This window comes from Panthera leo, chromosome D1, assembly GCF_018350215.1.
Source record: "Panthera leo isolate Ple1 chromosome D1, P.leo_Ple1_pat1.1, whole genome shotgun sequence".
Classification (NCBI taxonomy): domain Eukaryota; kingdom Metazoa; phylum Chordata; class Mammalia; order Carnivora; family Felidae; genus Panthera; species Panthera leo.
This window is the reverse complement of record NC_056688.1, coordinates 54104383-54128189: the sequence shown is the minus strand read 5'-3', so window position 1 is coordinate 54128189 and position 23807 is coordinate 54104383. Positions and strand designations below refer to the sequence as shown.

The 23807-nt window shown below is 38.6% G+C and overlaps 1 protein-coding gene across 2 annotated transcripts in view; it reads right to left on the bottom strand.

Moving 5' to 3' along the window:
- INTS4 (integrator complex subunit 4) overlaps positions 1-23807 on the bottom strand; it is a 120138-nt gene that overhangs the window by 31780 nt on the left and 64551 nt on the right. For both annotated transcript variants that reach the window (XM_042904472.1, XM_042904473.1), the window contains exons 9-14: positions 22275-22346; positions 20392-20566; positions 12531-12736; positions 5622-5764; positions 2678-2793; positions 55-188 (exon numbers count right to left, since the gene is read on the bottom strand). In XM_042904472.1, the coding sequence (XP_042760406.1) occupies positions 55-188; positions 2678-2793; positions 5622-5764; positions 12531-12736; positions 20392-20566; positions 22275-22346 (846 nt within the window). The remainder of the gene's footprint in view (positions 1-54; positions 189-2677; positions 2794-5621; positions 5765-12530; positions 12737-20391; positions 20567-22274; positions 22347-23807) is intronic.

Below are 23807 nucleotides of genomic sequence, written 5' to 3'. Positions count from 1 at the left end.
AAGGACCAAAAATCAAAAAACCAAAAATAATGACAATAGCTGTTTTCAACATACCCTTAAGGCAGGAACAAGATGAGAAAGACTGTCTCGGAGGTAGGCATAGTGCCTGAAGGTATGATCTGAGAACAATGCTGGCATTGTTGGACAGGTTTTAGCAGCATTAAAAATAAGAACCAAAACTGCAATGTCTGATGCGTGAGTGGGTTAAGGAGACCTGGAGGTACAAAAGGTTGAGCTGGGCCAAAATCCGGTGTCCCAACTTCCCACCCCCAAAAGTCCAATTAAATGACAATTTTCTAACAAATAAATGCAAATTCAAACAATGAGATACATTACCCATCTCCAAGTTACCCCAATTACCACCCCAATTACCAAAAGTTTTTTAAAATAATGCCTGATGGTGCTGAGAATACTAACAAATAGAAATTTTTGGTACATGGCCTACTAAGGTACATTCTGGCACAATTCCTTTGGATAATAATTTGGCACTAGACAGTAAGAGCATTTTGAATGTTGAGTAATTCTACATCTCAAATTTTATTCTAAGTAAATAATCATATAGTACAGAATCATTTATAATAGCAAATAATCAGGAACAAACTAAGTGTCCCAAACCAGGAGAATGACTTATACACCTGTGTTTCATCTACTTGATGGAGTATTACGCAATCATTAAAAATTATACTTATGGGGATACCTGGGTGGCTCAGTCGGTGAAGCATTCGACTCCTGCTTTCAGTTCAGGTCATGATCTCACAGTTTGTGAGTTTGAGGCCCATGTCAGGCTCCCGCTAACAGCCCAGAGCCTGCTTGGGATTCATAATCATTCTCATTCTCCTTCTCATTCTCTCTCTCTCTCTCTCTCTCTCCCCCTCCCCAACTTGCACTCTCTCAAAAATAAATAAACTTAAAAAAGAAGAAAAACATATTTATGAAGAATGTATAAATTCTGTATCACAAGCACTTTGTCATAAGTGCAAAAACCAGGCTCTAACATAGAGGATATGATGGCAGCTATTTATTATCAGATATTTGATGATGAGATAAACTATGTTAAAAAAAAACAGCAAAAACACAATCCCAAGGCTTAAAAAAGGAAAAAAGAAATACACCAAAATACTAATGGTTGATTACTATGATTAGTAGGACTTTGAATGTTAAGTATGAAGTTTCTTCTTTCAACTGTGTGGATTTTTTTCCTTTTCATATTAATTTTATAACAAAGAGAAAATTGGAAATTAAAAGATAAACATAGTTTCCAATCTTCCGTATGTATCCCTATAGAAGTGCCTGCTATTTTCCTACCCAATATCCATTCTTCTTTGCTAATAGAATACTCATTTTACTCCAAATATTCTCTAGCTTTCTGCTCAGAACCTAGGGCTGACGACTGGAGCTCTGACAGCAATGTTGGACAACTGAAAATGGCGGAAGAGAAAGAAGCAGCTAGGATCACTAAGAATAATGCAGAGCTGCTATACCAGCACTAACTAGACTGTGTGCCTCCAGATTTCTTTTACCTTGAAGAAAAGTAAATACCATAACTTGTTTAAACTACATTTGGGGGCAATTTCTTTCACTAACAGACAAACATATTTCCTAAACAACACAATCTTCCAACTATGCAGAAAAATATCTTAACATAACAGGTTTCCAAAAATGTTTACTGTTTGTTTTTTTTTTTTTCAATGTAAAAGGGCCTTCAGATTTCAGAGCACTTCAATACATCATGTGTAATTTGTAATAACACATAGCCCAAAAGCCCCTCTAATGAGCTGAATTTCAAACAGCTATAGTATCACACATTTAGAGGTAAGGTCTGGGATGTGCCTTTCTCAGTGGTAACACAAAGTCAGGCATGGTTAGTACATCAATTAAACAGATTGTTTAAAATGTATCCAAACACACTGTGAAAATAAACATACAGAATTAAGAGAGAACACATGGTCAACTTACAAAAGCACTTACTTGGCTGATCTTTATCTCCATTAATACCTCCCAAACCTCACCAAGAATCTGCTATAGAGAGAAAAGAACCCTCAGAGAGTGTGGATGCGCCGATGTAAATGTATTCCCATTACTGGAAAACCACTGCAGGACATGCTTTCCCTGGTTATCACAAACCCACTGAACTTGTATCAGAGGCAAAGCAATCCTGCAGTCTAGCTCAACACATCCCCTCCTCAGGCTGCAGATAAAGTTAAACTCCGAGTAACACAAGGGGAAAGCTCATAGGTTTTAAAAACAAAGACGTCTTTGAATCCCACATTTGCTGCTTGGAGAGTTATTTAGACTCTCTAACCCTCAGTCTCCTCATCTGTAAACCGGGAATAATACCTTCTCCCAGGGGTATTTGGAAGATCAGTAGTAAATATATAAGGCATGAAACGGTGTATAGCAGGGGCTCAAGAAATGGTAAAAAAAAATAAAGAACAATAATAATAATTGTTATTATTATTATAGTAGTAGTAGCAGTAGTAAATAGCAAATGTGAATTACTGTGAAAACATGAATGAAAGCTAAGAATAATAACTACCAGGCTCCCTCAGGATATACTCTTAACTAAAAGAAATGAAAAAAAATAAACTTGGACCCCCACCCCCAGCTACATTGCAGAAAAAGATGCCAAAACACCCCCCACTAAATCAGCAGAGTCTGTCCTGAGCACAGAGGATACAAGCTGGATCATCCATGTCTGGTTCAGCTGTGTCAAAAAACGGATGGGTGCTCAGGAGCTCTGGCACCAAGGGAAGCACCAGGGTTGGATGTCGACTTCCCAGAAACTTCAAGCATCTGAAACAAACAAAATGAGAGCCCACCTTAATAACTTAATATATGCTTTAAAAAGTACTGGGGACTGGAATCAGAAAACCTGATTCAGAATTGCAAATTCTCAAACATCTACTTTTGCTACCTCTGTGACCTCAGATAAGTCATTCAATGATTCTGGAACTCAGTTAATTCATCTAAAACAATTCCTATTATGAAAATTAAAGGGCTAGTATGACATAAATTACTGCTGGTTATTTAACCAACAGCCATTTTCCCTATTTTCCTTGCCAAGAAAACCCTGTCTTTCCTCGGATATCAGGTAGGTGCTCAGAGAAGGTAGGTCCAGCCCAAGGGCTCAACAACAATTGGTCTAAACTCATCATGGCAATCCCACTCCCATTTTCCAGTGACTGCTTTGCAGGTAATAAAGTAACCCATTTCTGGTCAAAGGAGCAAGAAGGAAAGTCTAGTGGGGAGCTTCTCAGGAATGTTCTCCTAATCAAATAAAAAGAGAAATGTGTGAGAAGGTATACCTTTTCTTTTCTGCCTTAAGATACTATCTTATGAGGCAGCCATCTTGCAACTAATGAGAAGAAAGCCAAGGGAACTGCAGAGAAATCAACCAGATTACTAACCCTGTTAAACTGAATTACCAATCCTGAAACCAACTTTCTGACTTGTCATGCCAAAAAATTAGACCTTATTGTTTAAGCCACTTTTAGTCAGATTTTCTATTACAAAAATGCAAAAGCATTCTAACTGATATCCTGGGTGAAGTTCTGAAATCAGAAGAGACCTGAAACGTGAAAATTAATAACTGTGTGGCCTTGGGCAGATAAGTTTCTTACTACAAAATGGGATTAAAAAATCATTGCCTCATACAGTTGCTGTAAGGATTAAATGAGATAATAAATAAAAAGTACTTAGCAAAGGGTCACATAGTAAGAACTCAATTAGCTATTATTAAGCAGCTATTAGTTAACTATTAGGACTACAAGAAAACCCTTTATAAGCTATAAAGAACTACATGTGTACTGGTAATTAGGCATTTTATTATTATTATGGTTTAGAAGGTGTGCTGAATTAAAAAGAAATTAAATCCTTATTTCTATTCTTGTGGAGTTTATGATCCAGCCAGGGCAAAGATGACAAGTACTACAAGTTAATGAACTACCAAATGAATGATACTCTGTTTTCTACCTGTCAAAGGTAGAAGAGATCACCATGATAGAGAAGGTTTCACAAAGGAGATGGGAGTTCACCAGGGACTGGAGAATAGGTAGACTGGCAATAGAGAAAAAACAAACACCATGAACAAATTCATGGATATATGGAGTATGATAGGTATCCCATTTCAAATACTCGATCTTTTTAGGAAAGCACACGTTTCCCCAGTTCTACTTTTCCTCCTATGTGAAAAGCACTTACTGCACTAGTTTTCTGAACTCTCTCAACCCTTTTCTCATTCCGTTTTAGGGGACATTGTAAATTTTATAGTTTGACCTCCAGGTACCACTCCTTTATTTGATTTCCTATTTATTGTATTCGGATCTCCCAAGCACCTGGGCCTCTCTAAAACTGGACTTCATTTCTGACTTGTAACATTTTTTCTGTCTCATCCACCTCCTCATCTACATATTCCCTACTTCTCGCCCTTCCTGATATTTGAAGGCTAGGTCTCTGAGTTGAATCTGTTTTTAACTCTCCACGGCACCTAGTACAGTGACTGGGTCATATAAACAGAATAAACTACCTTCTTCAAAACTTTCATTTATCTATCTTTAAAAATGTTGTAAAAATATGCCACTCTTGTGCTTGCTTCGGCAGCACATATACTAAAAAAAAGAAAAATAAAATGCCACTTTGACTATTCCTTTACTCTTTTACCACATTCTTTTTGATATTCCTAAGTAAAGCCACCATTCATGCAAAGAGATGAAAATTCAAATGATAATGAATAGGTAACTTCAAAATCTTTTGGAGCACTATAAGGTGAAAGAGCTTTCTGTCTACAATCACCCAATAAAGACAGTCTTATATAAATATTCTGGTAATAACCCCATATCTTATGTTAAGGCAAGTTCTGTGTTGCCACAGAACTACAGATACTGATACAGGTGTTTTTCCCCACTATAACCCCCACACCCCAAATGACTGAGTGTTCCTTGAAGATTCCCCTGGTATTTTCAGTTTTAATATATCCTACAAGTACCTGATCTGACCCAGTTTTTCTATTTTTAGTAACAAATTTTTCTGAAAAATCAATAAATTATACCACTAGAGTGATCTCATCACATAAGCTGACTTAAATATGTGGGGCACAATAACATACATTTTATAATAAACGTATGCAAGTAGTTCTTCAAACAGCAATTCATGAACAATGGTAAATTTGACTCTAGTCAGTAAAGGTACAGGTAACCAAGGGAAAAAATGATTGTCATTTGTAGATAAAGTGCCAAGTCCTGCATCTAATCTCTGTAACTATGGCTGTGATCCTACACAAAATGCAAAAGAGACAAAGAAGTGGTTAACACTATATAGGAGAAAAGGAACCTAATCAACTCATCTCTGTACCTCTAACACTTACCACAGGGCTTGGCACATAGTAAGTATATGGTAGCAGGCACATATTATCTGCTAGGCAGATGGATGGACAAATAAATAATCTAAAATGTGATATTCAATTTAGGAATTAGACTCCTGAGTGTCCAGTTGAGTCAGGTTTCTAAATTGAAGGCAAAATTGAGAGTCATACCCTTAATCTATGATGAGCCACTGAATAATGTCAATACTGTGCATTCACCACATTATTGGACTCAGTGAACAAATGAGCAAAAAGTCCTTACTTCCATATGGAGTCCCTATCAGTGGGGTACTTGGTTAGATTTTTCAGCAGCTCCACCAGTGCAAGATGAATCCCTTCTTTGGTTGAAACATTAGTACAGCATAAAAGTTCGTGAAGAGCCTCTCGAATATCCCTGGACGAATCCTTTAAAAAAAGATCATATTAAAAGCAGTCACTGTGGATTAGCTTATTATGGGAGAGTGTACAAGTTACAATGGGACTACAGGATACAGAGTCTCTCAACTTCCTGGGAGGGGAGGGACTAGCAGTTGAGAAGACTTCACAGAAGAGGTAATTAACTGAGATCTGAAGAATTCATTCATTGGTTCATTCATTCATACAAATTCAACATTTACTGAACACTTATTAAACATTTATCAAGCACCTATGATGTACACCAAGTGCTAGGGACATAACATCAACTGAAATCAAATCTCTGCTTTCAGGAGCTTCATTCTAGTGAAAAGACAAAAATAAATAACTATATAGGTCAGACAGTGATAAGTACTCTGGAGAAACTATAAAGCAAGTTCAAGGTAAGAATACTCAGATAGATGGGGTATTTTACCTAGGATAATGAAAGGGAGCAGCAAACATAAAGACCATGAAATGGAAGCATGTTTGAAAAATAGCAGGGAAGCCCATGTGGCTAGAGCAGAGTAAATAAAAAGAGAGTACTATAAGGCGGTGTTAGAGAAATGGCCTCTTCCATCCCCAACACCTGCTCCACCTCACTAAAATGATTGGAAAAGGTCACCAACAACTTCCTAATGCTAAAAGAAACATACACATATCAGTTCTGTTCTTCTTGGCTGTCTCCATACCATTTGTTGTCAGTTCTTCAAAATTTTTCAACGTAGACAATTTGAAATGTATACAAAAATAGACATAATAAATCCCTCAGTTTCAACAATTAACTCATAGCCAATCTTGTTTCATCTATACCTTTATCCACTCCTCCCAATCAGACTGGTTTGAAGCCAGAGAAATCATATCATTTCATTTGTACACATTTCCATAAATATTTTCTAAGTGATTCCTTATTTTATTAATTTATTTTTTTTATTTGAGAGAGAGAGAGAGCACATATGAGCTGGGGAGAGGGGTGGAGGAGGAGAGAGAGAATCTTAAGCAGTCTCCACACTCAGTGCAGAGTCTGACTTGGGGGTCGATTCCTCTACCCCAGGATCATGACCTCAGCCAAAATCAAGAGTAAGATAAAAACAGAGAGGGAGACAAACCATAAGAGACACTTAAATACAGAGAACAAACTGAGGGTTGCTGGAAGGGAGGTCAGTGGTAGGGGATGGGCAAAATGTGTGATAGGCATTAATGAGGGCACTTGTTGGGATGAGCACTGAGTGTTACAGGTAAGTGATGAATCAATGGGTTCTACTCCTAAAACCAATACTGCACTGTATGTTAACCTGAATTTAAAAAAAAAAAAAAAAAAAAAAAAGAGTCCAATGCTCACGTGACTGAGCCACCCAGGTGCCTTGATTCCTTACCTTAAAAAAAAAAATCACAAAACCAGTATCATGTCTAAAAATTTAATAATTCTTTATTATCAAATATCCAGCCAATATTCAAATTTCTCTGACTTACAAAGTTTGTTTATTCTAGACGAGATACAACTAAGGTCCACACGTTACAATTGGGTAATATGCTCCTTAAGCATCTTTTTCTCTAACATTTTTTTTATTTTATATTTGAGAGAAAGAGAAAAACAAAGAAAAAGAGAGAGAGAGAGAGAGAGAGAGAGAGAGAGAGAGAACACAAGCAGGGGAGGGGCAGAGAGATGGAGAAAGAATCCGAAGCAGGCTCAGGGCTCTGAGCTGTCAGCACAGAGCCCAAGGCGGGGCTTGAACTCAGGAGCAATGAGGTCATGACCTGAGCTGAAAGACTGAGTCAGCTAGGTGTGCCATTAAGCATCTTTTAATATGTAAAATACCTCACATTTCCCGCCCAGTAATATTTCCCTGTATATCCTGTGATGGTACTTAGATTTAAAGGCTTGATCAGATTGATGTTTTTCTTATAAGACCACTTCACAGGTGGTACGGTGTGCTTCCCTCAGGAACGATATGACACCTGTTTCTCTTTTGTGATGTTAGTAACCACTGGTAATCACTGCCTCGATTACTAATTCACTAAAGTTGTAAAACTGCTGTACAAGTCCTATCATTCTTCTTTATTTATTAATGGAAAACTTCTATAAAGAGAAACTTCCCTTATCAACTAGCTGGTTATCATGAAGTTCAATTTGTACAGGAAAAGGGAGGATTAATGCTTGATTCCTTAATTTACCAGTTTCCAAAATAAGTTGATTATTTATTATCATTACTTGTTATTATATAAAGACTCTTCCAAAGATGACTAATGCAGTGCTTATTTGCCACTATTTATTTTCTTTGCTTAAGTATTGTTCAAATCTTTTGCTAATTTTGTAATTGGATGGTTTGTTTACTATTGAATTTTGAGAATTCTTTACATATTCTTTATCAGATGTGTCTTGCAAATATTTTCTGCCAGTCTATGGTATGTTTTTTCAAAACCAGGTTTTCCTTTTGCTTAGAAAAACAGAAATTTACTGTCTTAGCTCTGGAGGCCTGAAGTTCAGAATCAAGGTATGAGCAGGGCTGGTTCCTTCTGAGGCTATGAAGAAGACTGTGCCAGGCCTCTCCAGCTTCCGGTAGCCTTGGCATTCCTTAGCTTATAGATGGCATTCTCTCTGCCTTCACATCACCTTCCCTCTATGGATGTTTGTTTCCAAGTCCACCCTCACCTTTTTGTACAGTGTATATATTAAAGGCATTATATATGTTTGATCTGATCCCATTATCTCTCTGTATTGTAGTAAAATAAACACAACATAAAATTTACCATTTTTAGTCAACATACATTTTAAGTGTACAGTTCTATAGCATTAAATACATTTACGTTGTTGTGCTGTTCTTATAATTACTTAAAAGTGTCTTTCTGAGGAGCTTTTAAGTTTTGATAAAGTCCAATTTAATCTAGTTACTTCTCTTATGGCTTAAGTTTTGGTGTCATATCTAAGAAATCTTTGTCTAATCCAAGGTCACAAATATTTTCTCCTATAAGTTTTATAGTATTAAGTTTTACTTAATACGTGAAAGAAATTAAACTAAAAACTTTAAAGAATATGCCTGTATTCACATAGCAAAATCTAACAATCAGAGGATGGGTTGGAAACATGCTTTCTTCATTCTCCAGAAACCCTCCTTCAACCTGCAGGTCTCTCAATTTTTCACTCCGCAGAGTTACCTGGACCAGCTTCTTAATAAGCACATCTGACCATGTCGTTGCTCTGTTTAGGAACCTCGTTTAGCTTCCCCACACTTGTGGGGCAAAGCTCAGGCTCCCCAGCACTGCATACAAAGTCCTTCACAATCGCTTCTCTGCTCATTTCTCCCTCAGAGCCACGTGAACTTCTCAACATCCCTGTCCATGCTGTGCCATTTCGGCCTTCCCAGCCTTCATCTGTGGCCATATGCTATCGCTCTGGCTAGAATGTCATTCCTTAGCTTACTTTTGATACTATCTTGTAATTACTGATCTATACTTCTGCCTTCTCTATAAAACCGTGAGCAACTCAGAGGTAAGAACTAGTACTGTCTTTCACATCCTCAGAACCTGGCACAGAATCAGACTCCGTAAAAAATAAATCAGGAAATATTTTTCTGAATGACTTTATCCATATTATGAACTACTAACATGCCAAGCATTTTACATGAATTCACTTTCAATTCTCATAAGAAACAAATGAATATGTGGAATTATCCTCACTTTATACTTGAGAAAACCAAGGACCAGAGAGAATAAATAACTTGTCCAAAGTCACAAAGTTGGTAGGACACCCTGAATAACTTCCAGGTGTTCTTCTCTTAATAGGATTTTCTTTTTTTAAGTTTATTTATTTATTTTGAGAGAAAGACAGAGAGAGGGTGCAAGTGGGGAAGGGGCAGAAAAAGGGAGAGACACCATCCTGAGCAGGCTCTGTGCAGACAAGCGAAGTGGGGCTTGAACTCAGGAACCCGTGGGATCATGACCTGAGCTGAGATCAAGAGTCGGAGCTTGTGGGTGAGCTACCCAGACAGCCCACCTAATATGATTTTCAAAGCTCTGCAAGAGCTGGTCCCACTCACCTCCAGGCCTAATCTCATACCACACACGAAGTGCTCTTTGTACAGCCAGGCTCTCTTTTGGTCCCTCCACTGCCCATGCTTCTGCCTACCACAGTTTCTAGACTTGCTGCTCCTCTTCCTGGAATAGGCTTATACCCCGCATTCCCAACTCTTCCTGCCATGTGAGAGCCTAATTCCTTCTTCAGAGATCAGCTTCAGAAGCCTTCCCTGCTTGCTGCACCCCCTTAGCCCCTACAGACCAAGTGCTTCTATGACATACTCCCATGGGACCTCACTCCTTTCTGTCATGAGCTCCTCACTCAGCTTATTACTATACCTTCATTATGTTGTATCTGTCTACCTCCCTCATACCTAAATTATAAGGTCCACGAGAGCAGCACCATGGTTCCTGCTCACTACTGTATCCTCCTTAACACAGTGCCTACCACATAATAGGTGGTTAATAAACACAAAACAACAACAAAAACAGAAACAAAAAAACCCAAGTGAAAAGGAAAGACCAAAGACAAGGACTGACAGGTTGATTCCAATCTGTCTGGTTCTACATGCCGTGAACTTAACCATTAGACACAATGCTTCCCATACGAACAAATCACCACCACTGATAGGAGGCAGCTATATTGATAAATTGGAAAAACTATATTCAAAGTAATAAGAAAATAATTTTGACTGTGTTTCTTAGGAAATTCCTAGTTATACAGCTGAGCTGCGCAGATCTGTTCTAGGACATGTTTACTAAGCATCCACTAAGTGTATGTTACTACATTGAACCCTGAAAGGAATACGATGAAGGGTACAACATGGTCACTCTCTTTAAGTAGCTCATAATCTCACAGAACGCCTGGATGGCTCAGTCAGTTGAGCACCAGACTTTGGCTCGGGTCATGATCTCAGGGTTTGTTGAGTTCGGCCCCACACCAGGTTCGCTGCTGTTATCGCAGAGCCAGCTTTTGATCCTCCCTCTCCCTCTCTCTCTGCCTCTCCCCAGCTTGTGCATGGGCATGTGCTATCTCTCTCTCTCTCAAAAATAAAAATAAACATGAAAAACAAGTAGCTCGTGATGTCATCAGGGAGGTGAGATAACACCTGCCATTAATGATAAAATGTGAAAATGTGAAAACTGTAATAAGAGATACATAAGCAGGCTTGGCCCTGTGAACAATTCTGTACACCAAAACATTGCTTGGAACATAGCTCAGATATTTAGCAAACATGTCCTGAGCATCTACTTGTGTCAGACACTGCACTGCACTAGAAATAAAAACATGAAACAAGCCAGGATCCTGCCCCCTTAAGAAGTTCTCAGTCTTGTGAAATAAAGAATTAAATAATCAAAAAACATCCTAATCTATGCTAAACACAGGGTGACACAGGAGTACAAAGGAGTGCTACTTAACCCACTGGCTGTGGGTTGGTTAGGGAATATGCTGCCTGATGCAGATCCTGAGAATACGCATGAGTCTACTAGGTGAGAAGTGGCTAAAAAAGGAAAAGAAAAGTGGCAGAGGGGGAAAACTTACAGTGAAAGAAAAATGGTGAGGAAAAGCATGCTGATTAGGGGAGTGACTCCAGTATAAAGTTCAAGACGAGGAATGGTGGAAAAGAATGCAAAAAAGCAAAGGCGGGGCTAGGTTGCAGGGCCCACCCACGGAGAACAATGCACAGAATGCTAGCTTGTCTTCTGAAGAAAAAAACACATGAAAAACTATAGATACAGACTTAAAATTCAGGAAAGAGCTTACCAGAAGTGCTGAGCAACTGAGAAAATTGATAGGAAACTTCAAAATCAAAGCACCCAATCCATTTTCTGAAGTAGACAGCAGAAATCTGTAACAAGTGCTAATGACTACATCCAATAGCTACCCCTTTCACAGTATCTGAAAAACCAAAACCAAACCAAACGAAACCAGAAAAGAAACCAGAGACCAAATCTCATTTATTAGTATTTTGAAAAGCTTTGGTAGTCACAAATAAAATCCCAATACTTGAGAAAAATAATTCAAGAACCACAGAGTTGTACAGCCTGGGAGGCTAATCTGTGTTCTTATCCTGGCACAGCCACTTATTAGCTCTGTGACCTCACACAAATTACTTTCTTTTCTGTAAAACTCCGAGGTTGAATGAGTCTGTTCCCTAAGATCCATTTCTGCTTTAACATCGTATGATTCACTAGAAGAACTAAATCAAATCAAAGGCTGAAAAGAATTCTTCATTATTTAGCCCCTGTCCTAATTATCTGTAACCACTTCTCTCCCTGCTTCTATTACTTCAGCTCTATGCTACTTCACAATGAATGCCTTTTAATTCCTCACATGCATCATACTCACTCTTACCTCTGGATCCGTAGACACTGCTCCCCTGGTGCCCTTCCACCCCCACCACTGGCGTCATCCCTTCCTAAGAAAGGATCTCACCAAGTCCTACTCCTCCTTCAAGTGTCCACTACAGCAGTCCTTCCTCCTTCCCCACCTCCCAAGCTTACCTCAGACAATTCAGGTCACAACCTGTCAGTATCCTCGGGGAACCCTGTGTTTTCCCCATCACAGCCATTCTAAGCTTTCTTTTAGTTTCCTGTTTAACAGTGAGTCTTCTGCACTTGGCAGAGGTGGGTACTAAAAAGCCAGAATGGCGCTGCCCACATACTACTGCATCCCCAGTACCTAGCACAACGCCTGGTTTAAAAAAAAAAGTGGCACTCAGTAGTTACTGGTGAAGAAACGAGTAACAGACTGAAGACTCACCTCTAACACAGCCAGGACGGTGTCAAGCTGATCCTCTCGGAGGGTGATATTGTTAGAAATTTTTCTCATGGTGTGTATGGACTGCAGACGTACTTCCTCAATTTCATCATTAAACATGTCGACCAGGAAATCAAGGCACTTCTCAGCAAAAGAGGGTGAAGATTGGGCCAGCATGCAGAGAGCCTCCACAGCAGCAATGCGGACCTCTATAGAAAAGGAGACAAATAAAACCGCACATCAGGTTAAGAGCCATGGGACGAGTCCAAGGATTCTTTCTCATTCAGGTTCGCCTTTCGCTTTCTACTCCTCTCACTTGACAAGCTCTCTGGAAGATCTCCTCCATGCCCACAGATTTGGCTACCGCCTTCACGGTGACCTAAGAACAAGGACTTTGGTGTCAGAGGGACTAAGGTTTAGATCCTGACTCTGGAGACATGTGATCAAGTCACACTTCTGTCTCCATTAAGTGAATTTCTTGAAAAGTAAAGTTCTTATTTAACTCAGTACTCCAACCACAGTACTCCACTCAGTACTTTTTTAAAAAAAACAGATTTTATATTACATTGGGATTAAAACAGACTAGGTATCATTTTCGCATTTTAGAAATAAGATTCAGCAAAGTGAATAAACTTGCCTTAAAGTGAGTAAGAACACAGATAAGACTAGTACCCAGGTCTGCTGATTCTAGACTAGCATCACACAGTGGCTAAGGATACATGCTTTAGAATGAGAAAGATCTCACAGTGAATTGTGAAGAGTAATCCCTCCATTAACTTGGAGGGAGATCTTGAATAAGTAACTTCCAAATGCCTCATTTTTTCCCCCTTAACCAGATATAATACTCATTTCCTTACAAAGTAGTTAGGAGAACTAAATGACATAATACAGGTAAAGCATATAGCACACTGCCTGGCATATATGTTAAAAGCTTAGTAGGTATCAGCTACAGCATAGGCATGGGTCTTATAAGCACTCTGAAAACAGAGGCATGTCTTCTCTTTGTATGCCCCAAACAGGTAACAGTGAAGCCACTAAATTCAGGAAGCCCCTCATTCATTCACTAGTAATGTTTCCTGAATGTGTACTACATGCCAGGCCCTGTGCTGGGACACAAAGATGAGAGATGAATAAGCTATAGACAATGCTCTCGAGATTTCCATACATGCTTCTTTTGTTCCTGGTCCCCACATGGTTCTGCCACGAAATGTACAGTTCCAAAAAAGGAAGAAAAATAAACCACTCAAATTGTGGTTAAAACTCACAAATATAATTTTTGTATAAGAAAGATTTTATAGACACTTTAAAAGCAGAGTTACTACATTAAAGGGAGACGACTCATATTGTTATTGGTAGTTATGAATTCTTCCTTTCATCAGAAGGGAAGGATTTACTACACTTCATAATAATGTAATTTAAACATGAAATTGCTAATAATTACAAAGAAAGCCAGAGATGGACCCAAATCTATTAACTGTGGGCTCTTCTGCCTAGGGCTTTACCCATTATGTCACACTAAATCACATGTAACTCTTACAAATCCACAAAGAGAATCACAGAGACTTCTGATCAGAGGGAGATAATTAGTAGAGACCTGAGCTGATGCCAATTCCAAGCAAAAGCAAAGAAACTTGGTGTTTCACTTTGTATGCGTAATCTGGTAAGTTAACTATTTCTACTAGACTTTTTGGAATGCTGAAATGTATTACAGTCTTGGGACACCTGGGTGGCTAAGTCAGTTGAGCAACTGACACTTGATTTCTGCTCAGGTCATGATCCCAGAGCCATGGATCAAGCCCTGCACTGGGCTCCATGTTGAGTGTGGAGACTGCTTAAGACTGACTCTCTCTGACACACACACACACACACACACACACACACACACACACACACACTCTCTCTCTCTCCCTCTCTCTCCCCCCTCTCCAGCGGAAGGAAGGAAGGAAGGAAGGAAGGAAGGAAGGAAGGACGGACATGTATGTATTACAGTCTATTTAAGGGTTCAGAGCAAAGGAATCAGCTATGCCAGAGGGGAGGAAAAAAAAAAAAAAAAAAAGACTGATCCTTGGGTGCCTTAACATGTGTAATAAGATCCTGGCTTTGCTACTTATTAGCTTTGTGCTTAGTACTGAAGACACAAAGATGAACAAGAAAGAGAAGGTCTCCCAGGGCATACAGACAAGAATAGTTAATTGTATTACAAAGTGTTGTGTACAAAGTGATGAGTGGTACAATGAAAAGTAGAGGGAGTGTAAGAAAATACAGCAGAGGTATGTAGCCCACTCAATAGGATCAGAGGCAACTTTTTGAAACAAGTGACCTCTAAAACAATACCTAAGGGAGTTGCTAAGTCTAAAGAAAGGGAAAAAGCCTTTCTAAGTAGAGGAACCAGATTAACAAAGGCCCAAATGAGAGGCAGAACATGGAACTAGAGGAATCAAAATGTGTGTGATGTGGCGCCTGGGTGGCTCAGTCAATTAAGCGTCCGACTCTTGATCTTGGCTCAGGTCATGATCTCATGGTTTTAAGTTCAAGCCCCACATCGGACTCTGTATTGATAGTGCAAAGACTGCTTAGGATTCTCTCTCTTCCTCTCTCTCTCTCTGCCCCTCCCCCATGTGAACATGCGTGTTCAATCTCTCTCTCTCTCTCTCTCTCTCTCAAAATTAACTTAAATTTTCCTGTTTGAAAAAATTAAAAAAAAAATAAAAATATGTGTGATACTAGAGTCCACAGCCAATGAAATAAGGCTTCATTTCATTCTCAGAAACATGTCCCTAATTTACCCCAATTTTATAAGTATGACAAAACTAGAAAACTGTGGGTCGCCTGGGTGGCTGAGTTGGTTAAGGGTCTAACTTCTGCTCAGGTCATAATCTCACAGTTCAGATGGCCAACAGGCACATGAAAAGATGCTCAATGTCACTCCTCATCAAGGAAATACAAATCAAAACCACACTGAGATATCACCTCAGGCCAGTCAGAGTGGCTACAATGAACAAATCAGGAGGCTATAGATGCTGGAGAGGATGTGGAAAAACGGGAACCCTCTTGCACTGTTGGTGGGAATGCAAACTGGTGCAGTGGAGGTTCCTCAAAAAATTAAAAATTCATCTACCCTATGACCCAGCAATAGCACCACTAGGAATTTACCCAAGGGATACAAGAGTGCTGATGCATAGGGGCACTTGTACCCCAATGTTTATAGCAGTACTTTCAACAATAGCCAAATTATGGAAAGAGCCTAAATGTCCATCAACTGATGAATGGATAAAGAAATTGTGGTTTATATACACAATGGAATACTACGTGGCAATGAGAAAGAATGAAATATGGCCTTTTGTAGCAACGTGGATGGAACTGGAGAGCGTTATGCTAAGTGAAATAAGTCACACAGAGAAAGACAGATACCATATGTTTTCACTCTTATGTGGATCCTGAGAAACTTAACAGAAGACCACGGGGGAGGGGATGGGGGAAAAAAAGAAAGAGAGGGAGGGAGCCAAACCATAAGAGACTCTTAAAAACTGAGACTAAACTGAGGGTTGATGGGGGGTGGGAGGGAGGGGAAAGTGGGTGATGGGCACTAAGGAGGGCACCAGTTGGGATGAGCACTGGGTGTTGTATGGAAACCAATTTCACAATAAACTTATTAAAAAAAAAAAATAATAATAATAATAATAATCTCACAGTTCAAGCCCTGCATCGCACTCCACTCTGGCAGTGTGAGTATGCTTGGGATCCTCTCTCTCTGCCTCTCTCCCACTCATGCTATCTCAAAATAAATAAAACTTCAAAAATTAACAAACAAACAGAAAGCTGCCATACCTGATACTCACTTTCCAAAGTTCCTTTAGTTAAACCTTACTGACAAACTTATGTAGAACTAAGTCACATAAACATTAATAGTGATGAAATTCAAATGTAAAACTAAACAAAGCAAAAACACGAGTAAAAACTAATAAATAAAATAGGCTCCAGTTACTTGTCTGAAGATAAAATGTGTATTAATAACTGGACTTCTCTCGAGGGAGAGAGGGGGAGGGGGAGGGGGAGGGGGAGACGGAGAGAGGGAGGGAAGGAGGGAGGGAGAGGGGGAGGGGGAGGGGGAGGGGGAGGGGGGGGAGGGGGAGGGGGAGGGGGAGGGGGAGGGGGAGGGGGAGGGAAGGAGGGAGGGAGAGGGAGGGAGGGGGAGGGGGAGGGGGAGGGGGAGGGGGGAGGGGGAGGGGGAGGGGGAGGGGGAGGGGGAGGGGGAGGGAGAGGGGGAGGGAGAGGGAGAGGGGGAGGGAGAGGGAGAGGGAGAGGGAGGGAGAGGGAGAGAAAGAGACCTACTATGTAAGTGTAATTCATGTATCAAGTTCACAGAGAACAAAAAAGCAGAGTTGCTTTTACCTAATTTCTATATACAGGCTTTCCATTAACCAAAAGTAGAGGGTTACCACAAAACCTTTCACAAGCTGAAATAACATAAAGCACATATCCCTCACTTTCCTAAAGTTAACTTTATGCCACCTCACTTTTACAAAAGACTTACATGAGTATGGTAAGGACTTTTTTCATGAAAACAAACTCCTCTTTGGATTTCTTTTGGTTAACGAAAACAGGTACTGATGTAGGTCTTTCATAAAAGCAAAGCAGTGTAATGCAAACTGTAGGAAAGTGGGGAAGGTACTAATACACCGAAACTTAATAGCAAACTAGATAAGGTAATCCAATTTGGGGGGGGGGTGGTGGTATTTATTTTGAGAAAGAGAAAGAGTGTGGGGCAGAAGGAGGGACAGAGAGAAAGGGAAAGAGAGAGAATCCCAAGTAGGCTCTGCACTGTCATGCATGGAGCCCCATGTGGGGCTCGAACTCATGAACCGTGAGATCGTGACCTGAGCCAAAATCAAGAGTAAGAGGTTTAACCCACTGGGGCACCCAGGCGCCCCAAGATAATCCAATTCTTACATCTTCTAACAGAAAATTGTCTTTAAAAAGTAATTTTCTTGCCCTTCTAAGAAGTTCTATTCTGAGGTAATTTTTATAGGCATTTTAAAGACCTGAGTTCTAATCCTGATACAAATTTACTATAAAATTTGGACAATCAGTATTATCTCCCCTGGTCTGTTACTCTTACTAAAAATGAGAAGGTTGTAGTCAATCATCTCAAAGCAATGACATTTTTTTATGTGACATAGATAGCATCATATTATGGAAATTCTAAGAGCTTTGCAGAATTTCTATTAATGGCTAAGATAGCCAGATTTATCCTTCTGTCTGAAACAACTAAAAACAGAGATAAGAAAAAGAAACAACAGTATTCAATACACTGGAACATAAGATAAATAAAGGGTAGTGATCCCTAAGAGAAAGGAAATAAATGAGGTGAGCTCTAGAATTATACCCCTTTACTATCTGGGAAATTTCCAGATTCCAGGTCCCCCTGAGTTGAGAAGACAGAGCTGGGAGTCTGAAAAAGCCAATGTGGATAGAGTTCATAACACACAGAGCCTGGAGCCTGCTTCAGCTTCTGTGTGTGTGTGCCTCTCTCCCTCTGCCTCTGCCTCTCTCTCTCTCTCAAAAATGAATAAACGTTAAAAAAAAATTTTTTTAAAAGATATCACCTGAGTTCTGATCTGTAAAGAAACTATCTGAGGTCTGAGAAAGAACCAATAAACGGGACTAGAGGGAAAAATCTCCAAAACTCATAAATGGTCTACCACTATTTCAGAAGAGTCTGTTTGAGTTGGCAGAAAAATAAGCCCTAGACTAAATTCTGCCTCAGTCCCACTTAACAAAGCTTAAAAATAAGACACGAAATAACTGTATCCCAGAACAAAGCTCAAGAATATTTATAAGTAGGGACGTCTGGTGGCTCAGTAGATTAAGTGTCCAACTTCAGCTCAGGTCATGATCTTGCAGTCCATGGGTTCGAGCCCCATGTCAGGCTCTGTGCTTAGCAGAGCCTGGAGCCTGCTTTGGATTCTGTGTCTCCCTCTCTCTCTGCCCCTCCCCTGCTCACACTCCATCTCTCCCTATCTCTCAAAAATAAACATTAAAAATTTAAAAAAAAAGTATCTATTAAGAATATAACAATGTTCATTACCCAATAAAGTAAAATTCACAATGGCTGGCATCCAATTGAAAATTACTATGCATGCATAGAAGTAGGAAAATATAATTAATAAGGAGAAGAAAAATCAATCAACCAAACGAACAAAGAAATCACACAAATTGTAGAATTAGCAGACAAAAACATTAAGATAGTTATTGTAAATGTATTCTCTGTTGACAAAGTTAAAGAAAAGACCAAGCAGATTAAGAAGATATGTATGAGATACTTAACAAACTCAAATTCTTATTCTTATTATTTTTTTTTTTTCTGAGAAAGAGTATGCACAAGTTGGGGAGAGGGTCAGAGAGAGAATCTTAAACAGGTTCCACACTGAGCATGGAGCCCGATACGGGGCTCAATCCCACAACCCTGGGATCGTGACCTGAGTCAAAATCAAGAGTCAGACACTCAACTGACTGAGCCACCCAGACGCCCCTAAACAAAACCAAATTCTAATTGAACTTGTACAAATGAAAACTACAATGTCTGAGATGAAAAATACACTAGGTGGGATTAAAATCAGATTACACATTGCATAAGAAAAGATGAGTTAACTCCAAAACAAAGCAATAAATACCAAAATGAAATGAGAAAAAGACTAAAAGAAAACAGGAATGAATGGGGCACCTGAGTGGCTCAGTCGATTGAGTGTCTGATTCTTGATTTCAGCTCAGGTCATGACCCCAGCGTCATGGGATGGAGCTCTAAGGCAGGCTCCATGCTAAGCATATATCCTGGCTAAAATATTCTCATTCTCTCTCTCTCTCTCTCTCTCTCTCTCTCTCTCTCTCTCTCTCTCTCTCTCCCCCTTTGCCCATCTCCCCTCCTCTCTCTCTAAAATAAAGAAAAAAAAATTAAATAAAAAAAATAGGAATGAAGCACCCGTGAGCTACAGGACAACCTCGGTAGTCTAATGTATGTGTAATTGGAGTCTCCAAAGGAACATGGGGCCAGAAAAGTATATAAAGAAACAATGGGCCGAAGATTTTCCAAATTCAATGAAAACTATAAATCCACAGATCTAAGAAGCTCAACAAACTTCAAGCATAAGAAACATGAAAACTACACCAAGGCACAGTGTAATTAAATTGCTTAAAGCTAGTGATAAAGAAAAAAATCCTAAAAGCAGCTAGAAAAAGACACATCATATACAGAACAAATATAAAAAAAATGGCAGCAGAATGCAAACGAGAAAATGTGGAACATCTTTACAAGACTGATAAAAAAAAAAAACAAAAACCCATTAATCTAGAATTCAATTTCCAGTGAAATATCTTTCAAAAAGAAGGTGAAAGAAAGCTTTCATTAGTCATAATAATAAAAGCTTTGAGGTCAGACATACCTGGGTTTAAATATTGCCTCTGGATGATCAAAAACAAGTTACTGTTATCAATATCAATGATATCAATTTTTACTACCAATAATTAAGTGCTTACTATAAACGGGTCATGTTCTGTGCCAAGTATTTTGTATATATATAACCTCATTGGATTTTCATAATTCAGAAACACTTATAATCAACCATGTCATATAGAAATGCTGGAATTTGAATCCAGATTGACTGAACCCAAAGTCCGTGCTCTTTACCACTGTATTACACCACCTGGGCCTCAATCTTCTGTTTTTAAAATTAAATAATAGTAGGTACTTCATAGAGTGACTATAAAGGCTAAAGGAGACAATACATGTATATTAACCAGTACGATGCCCAATACATAGCCATCACTCAGTAAATGGGTACCGTTATTATTATGCACTCATACTTACCATACATCTCATCTTCCAATCCATGAACAAAGGCTCCACAAGCTCCTGACTCAATCAAGTTCACAGCTCCTGTATCTATTTCCTCCTTGGGAGCATCATCTCCCCACTTTCTGCCGCTGGAAAACTCCCCTGAACTGTAAAGTTCCTTGGCACGTTCGTGTGCAGTGCGTTTTCTCTGTATAGGACAATGACAATTACCACTTGCAGGAGGTTCATGAGGGAACAGTAAGATGTACCTTGGGAACATGGGAAGGTAGGAAATAAGATTGCTCTCTGAGACTTAACATTTTCAAAAGAAAATAATAAATCAGAGCAAAGAACTGTAAATTCAACTTAAAGTAAGACTAAAAGTCACAGGTCTGTCACGGCTGATAGTATTCTTATTGAAGATAGCAAAAGAATGTGCTGATCAGACAGGTGGTTGTTCACCATGGCAACACAGGAAAAGGAAAACCAGAGAGGAAAATAATAGCAGTGTCCCTCCACACCATCCTGAGTAGATAATAACACTGACCCTAGAAAAGAATTTTTGTTTAGTCCCAATAGACGTAAGTCTGAATTTGGTAACACTGTGTTTTATTTGAGCAACACTGCACTTACCATACAACCTTCTAGTAAATTCCCTTTCTATATAGACTGCCTAAACAGGAATATACTGGCCAACTAAAGTAAATATCCAATTAAATTGAGTTATGTTTCTCAGCATGAATGAACTGTCATTCTGCTTTATGTATCAGCCTCTTATGAATCTTCCTGGTGTGAGTCCACATCCTTGTGGCTGATCATCTCAAAGGCACTGATGAAATATAGCACCTAAGCCTACAAGGATGTGGGTCAGATCAAGTTTACACTCTGTGATGTATCTTAGAAACCCTTGCATTACTCATCCTTCACCATTCACCATAAGCATGTTGTTTTTTATATTTCTACTCTAGTATACACAAGGAACACTTAATCAATCACCAACCTCAAATTAAGGCAATGACCTTCAGGAATCCACATGGTAATGTTTCATTAAGCATAGACAGAAACTCTCTAACCATTCCTAAGAATTTATCTTATGGAATGACTCAAAAGAAGACAAGATCTAATATGCATGAAGATGATATTCTTTATGTAATTTAAAATGGTAGAAAAATTGGGAGAATCTATATAACACAGGGTTAAAAAATTATGTCACATCAACTTAAGATATTATACAACAGTAAAAATGATAAGTATAAAGCTGACTCTCTGAAAAAAAAGCATATGATGTAGTGGTAAATGCAAAAAGTAGACTACAAAATTATCTGAATACAATGATTCAATGTTTACAACATGCATAAGAGCTGGAGAGAAAAGTACCAAAATGACAAGTCACTGTATTATAGCAGCGGGAATATGGGTAAGTTGCTTCCCTTTTCCTTCTATTTATCAAAGATTCTGTAATTCTTTATTATCACTTTTATAATTTACAAATTAAGATAATGATATATTAACTTGTACACAGTCCTGACAATTATGTCGGAGAACTAACACAGTCAAGGCATTCCATAAGAGGTACTGTTACTGTTTAGAGAAAGAATTTACTCACTTTTCCATGGAAACTCTGGAAAAGGAATCCTAACATATCCTACAGTCTCATAAAATAAGACCAGACCTTTGTAGTTTCTATATAAGACACAACTTGTGTAAAGTATTTCATTAAAATAATTTAAGATTTAATGAAGTAACTTGTAATTTGGTTCAAGTTATTAAGATTTTTAAACTAAAATGTAATCTAGTCACCCAACATTTACTTAACAAATATATGGGTTGCAAAACTAAACCAACACCACTCAGCATATAGCTACACTGATAATGGTTACAGAAACCCAATTTAAACAACAAAGATTTCAAGTTACCCTAAGATCTGACATAAGCTTCTTGTCAAGTGTCTGCTCCAAGAAATGAGAACTGACTTGTTCCATAGAGCCCTGTAAAAACAAAGAATCCAGAGCAAATTAAACAACTTTTAAGACCTGAATATTATCTTAAAATTCAAAGTTTGCAGCCAACTTAAATGCATAAAGATAACATTATTCTCGATAGCAAAGATGCTTATGAGTTCTGAATCATCAGCAAAATAAAAAAAAAAAAACATTAGCAATAGCAGCAAGCAGCTAAACAGAGCTTACTATGTGTCACACACCATTTATAAATATATTAACTAATTTAGTCCCCCTATGAAGTAAATACTATTATTTGTCCCATTTTATATATGGGGGGAAAAGAAAAGTTAAAAAGAAAAAAGAAAAGAACGCACAAAAAGGTTAGGTGACTCATTCAAAGTCACAGGTAATTTGCAGAGCTGGGCTATAAACCCAGGTTCCAGAATCCTTTGCCTTAACCACTACTCTCCACTATTTCTCCATTCCTTTTCATCCTATTCTTTCCATCATTTGTTCATTCACTCACTCATTCAATAAAGATATATTTACTGAACAACCATTTAACTATATGCCTCCAGTAACCAGGAAGAGCATACAAAAATAAGACATCAATTCTACACTCAATGATCTCACAGACTAGTGAGGGAAAATGGTAAGTAAAGAGATAACTGTATTATGTATAAAATGTTATAATACATATATAAAGGGTACTATGGGAAACTCAGAGAATAAGAAATACAGGGTGGAGGCAGGGAGAGATATATTTGGGGAACCAGTAATCACAAGTGCAAATGCATGAAGAGAGAATGCCATGAGGGAACCATCAAGTGAATGAAACACAGGATAGTGGTGCCAAAAATGAGGCAGGACAGCAAGGGAACAGATCATAAAAGGCCTCTCTCATATCCTTTTTTGTGTTTGTTATGGTGAGGGCTTTGCCATAATTATGAATAATAACTAGACAATCTTTTTTAAACAGTGAGCTCAAAATTATACAAAATATTTTACTTGTATTTAAAATTTTTATTTCTAATAATCCCAAAAATAGTGTAAATTATCCTTTTTTTTTTTTTTTTTAAAGTAATCACTCCGCCCAACGTGGGACTCAAACTCATGACCCCAAGACCAAAAGAGTTGCATGCTCTACTGACTGAGACAGCCAGGCACCTTGAAATATCCTCATTTTTTAGATGAGAAATTGAGGCTGAGAAATTTGGTAATTTGCTCATTTCAAATAAGGGTGAAACACAGATTTACACCTCATAAACATCCTCTTAGCAACAATGTGGCTAATGGACCAGAAAGAATCAAAATGAAGCAGAGGGATGGGTTAGCAGGCTATTAGAGCAGGTCCTAGACATTCTTAAGGAATATATTGGCAATCTTCTCTAATTCCTGAGTCAGTAAATATGTAAATGCTTATACAGGCTCGGACTTTTTTTTCCTCCAATCACATGTTCCATAGATAGTTACATGTTCTTTGGGAATATCCTCACCCAAGTTAAC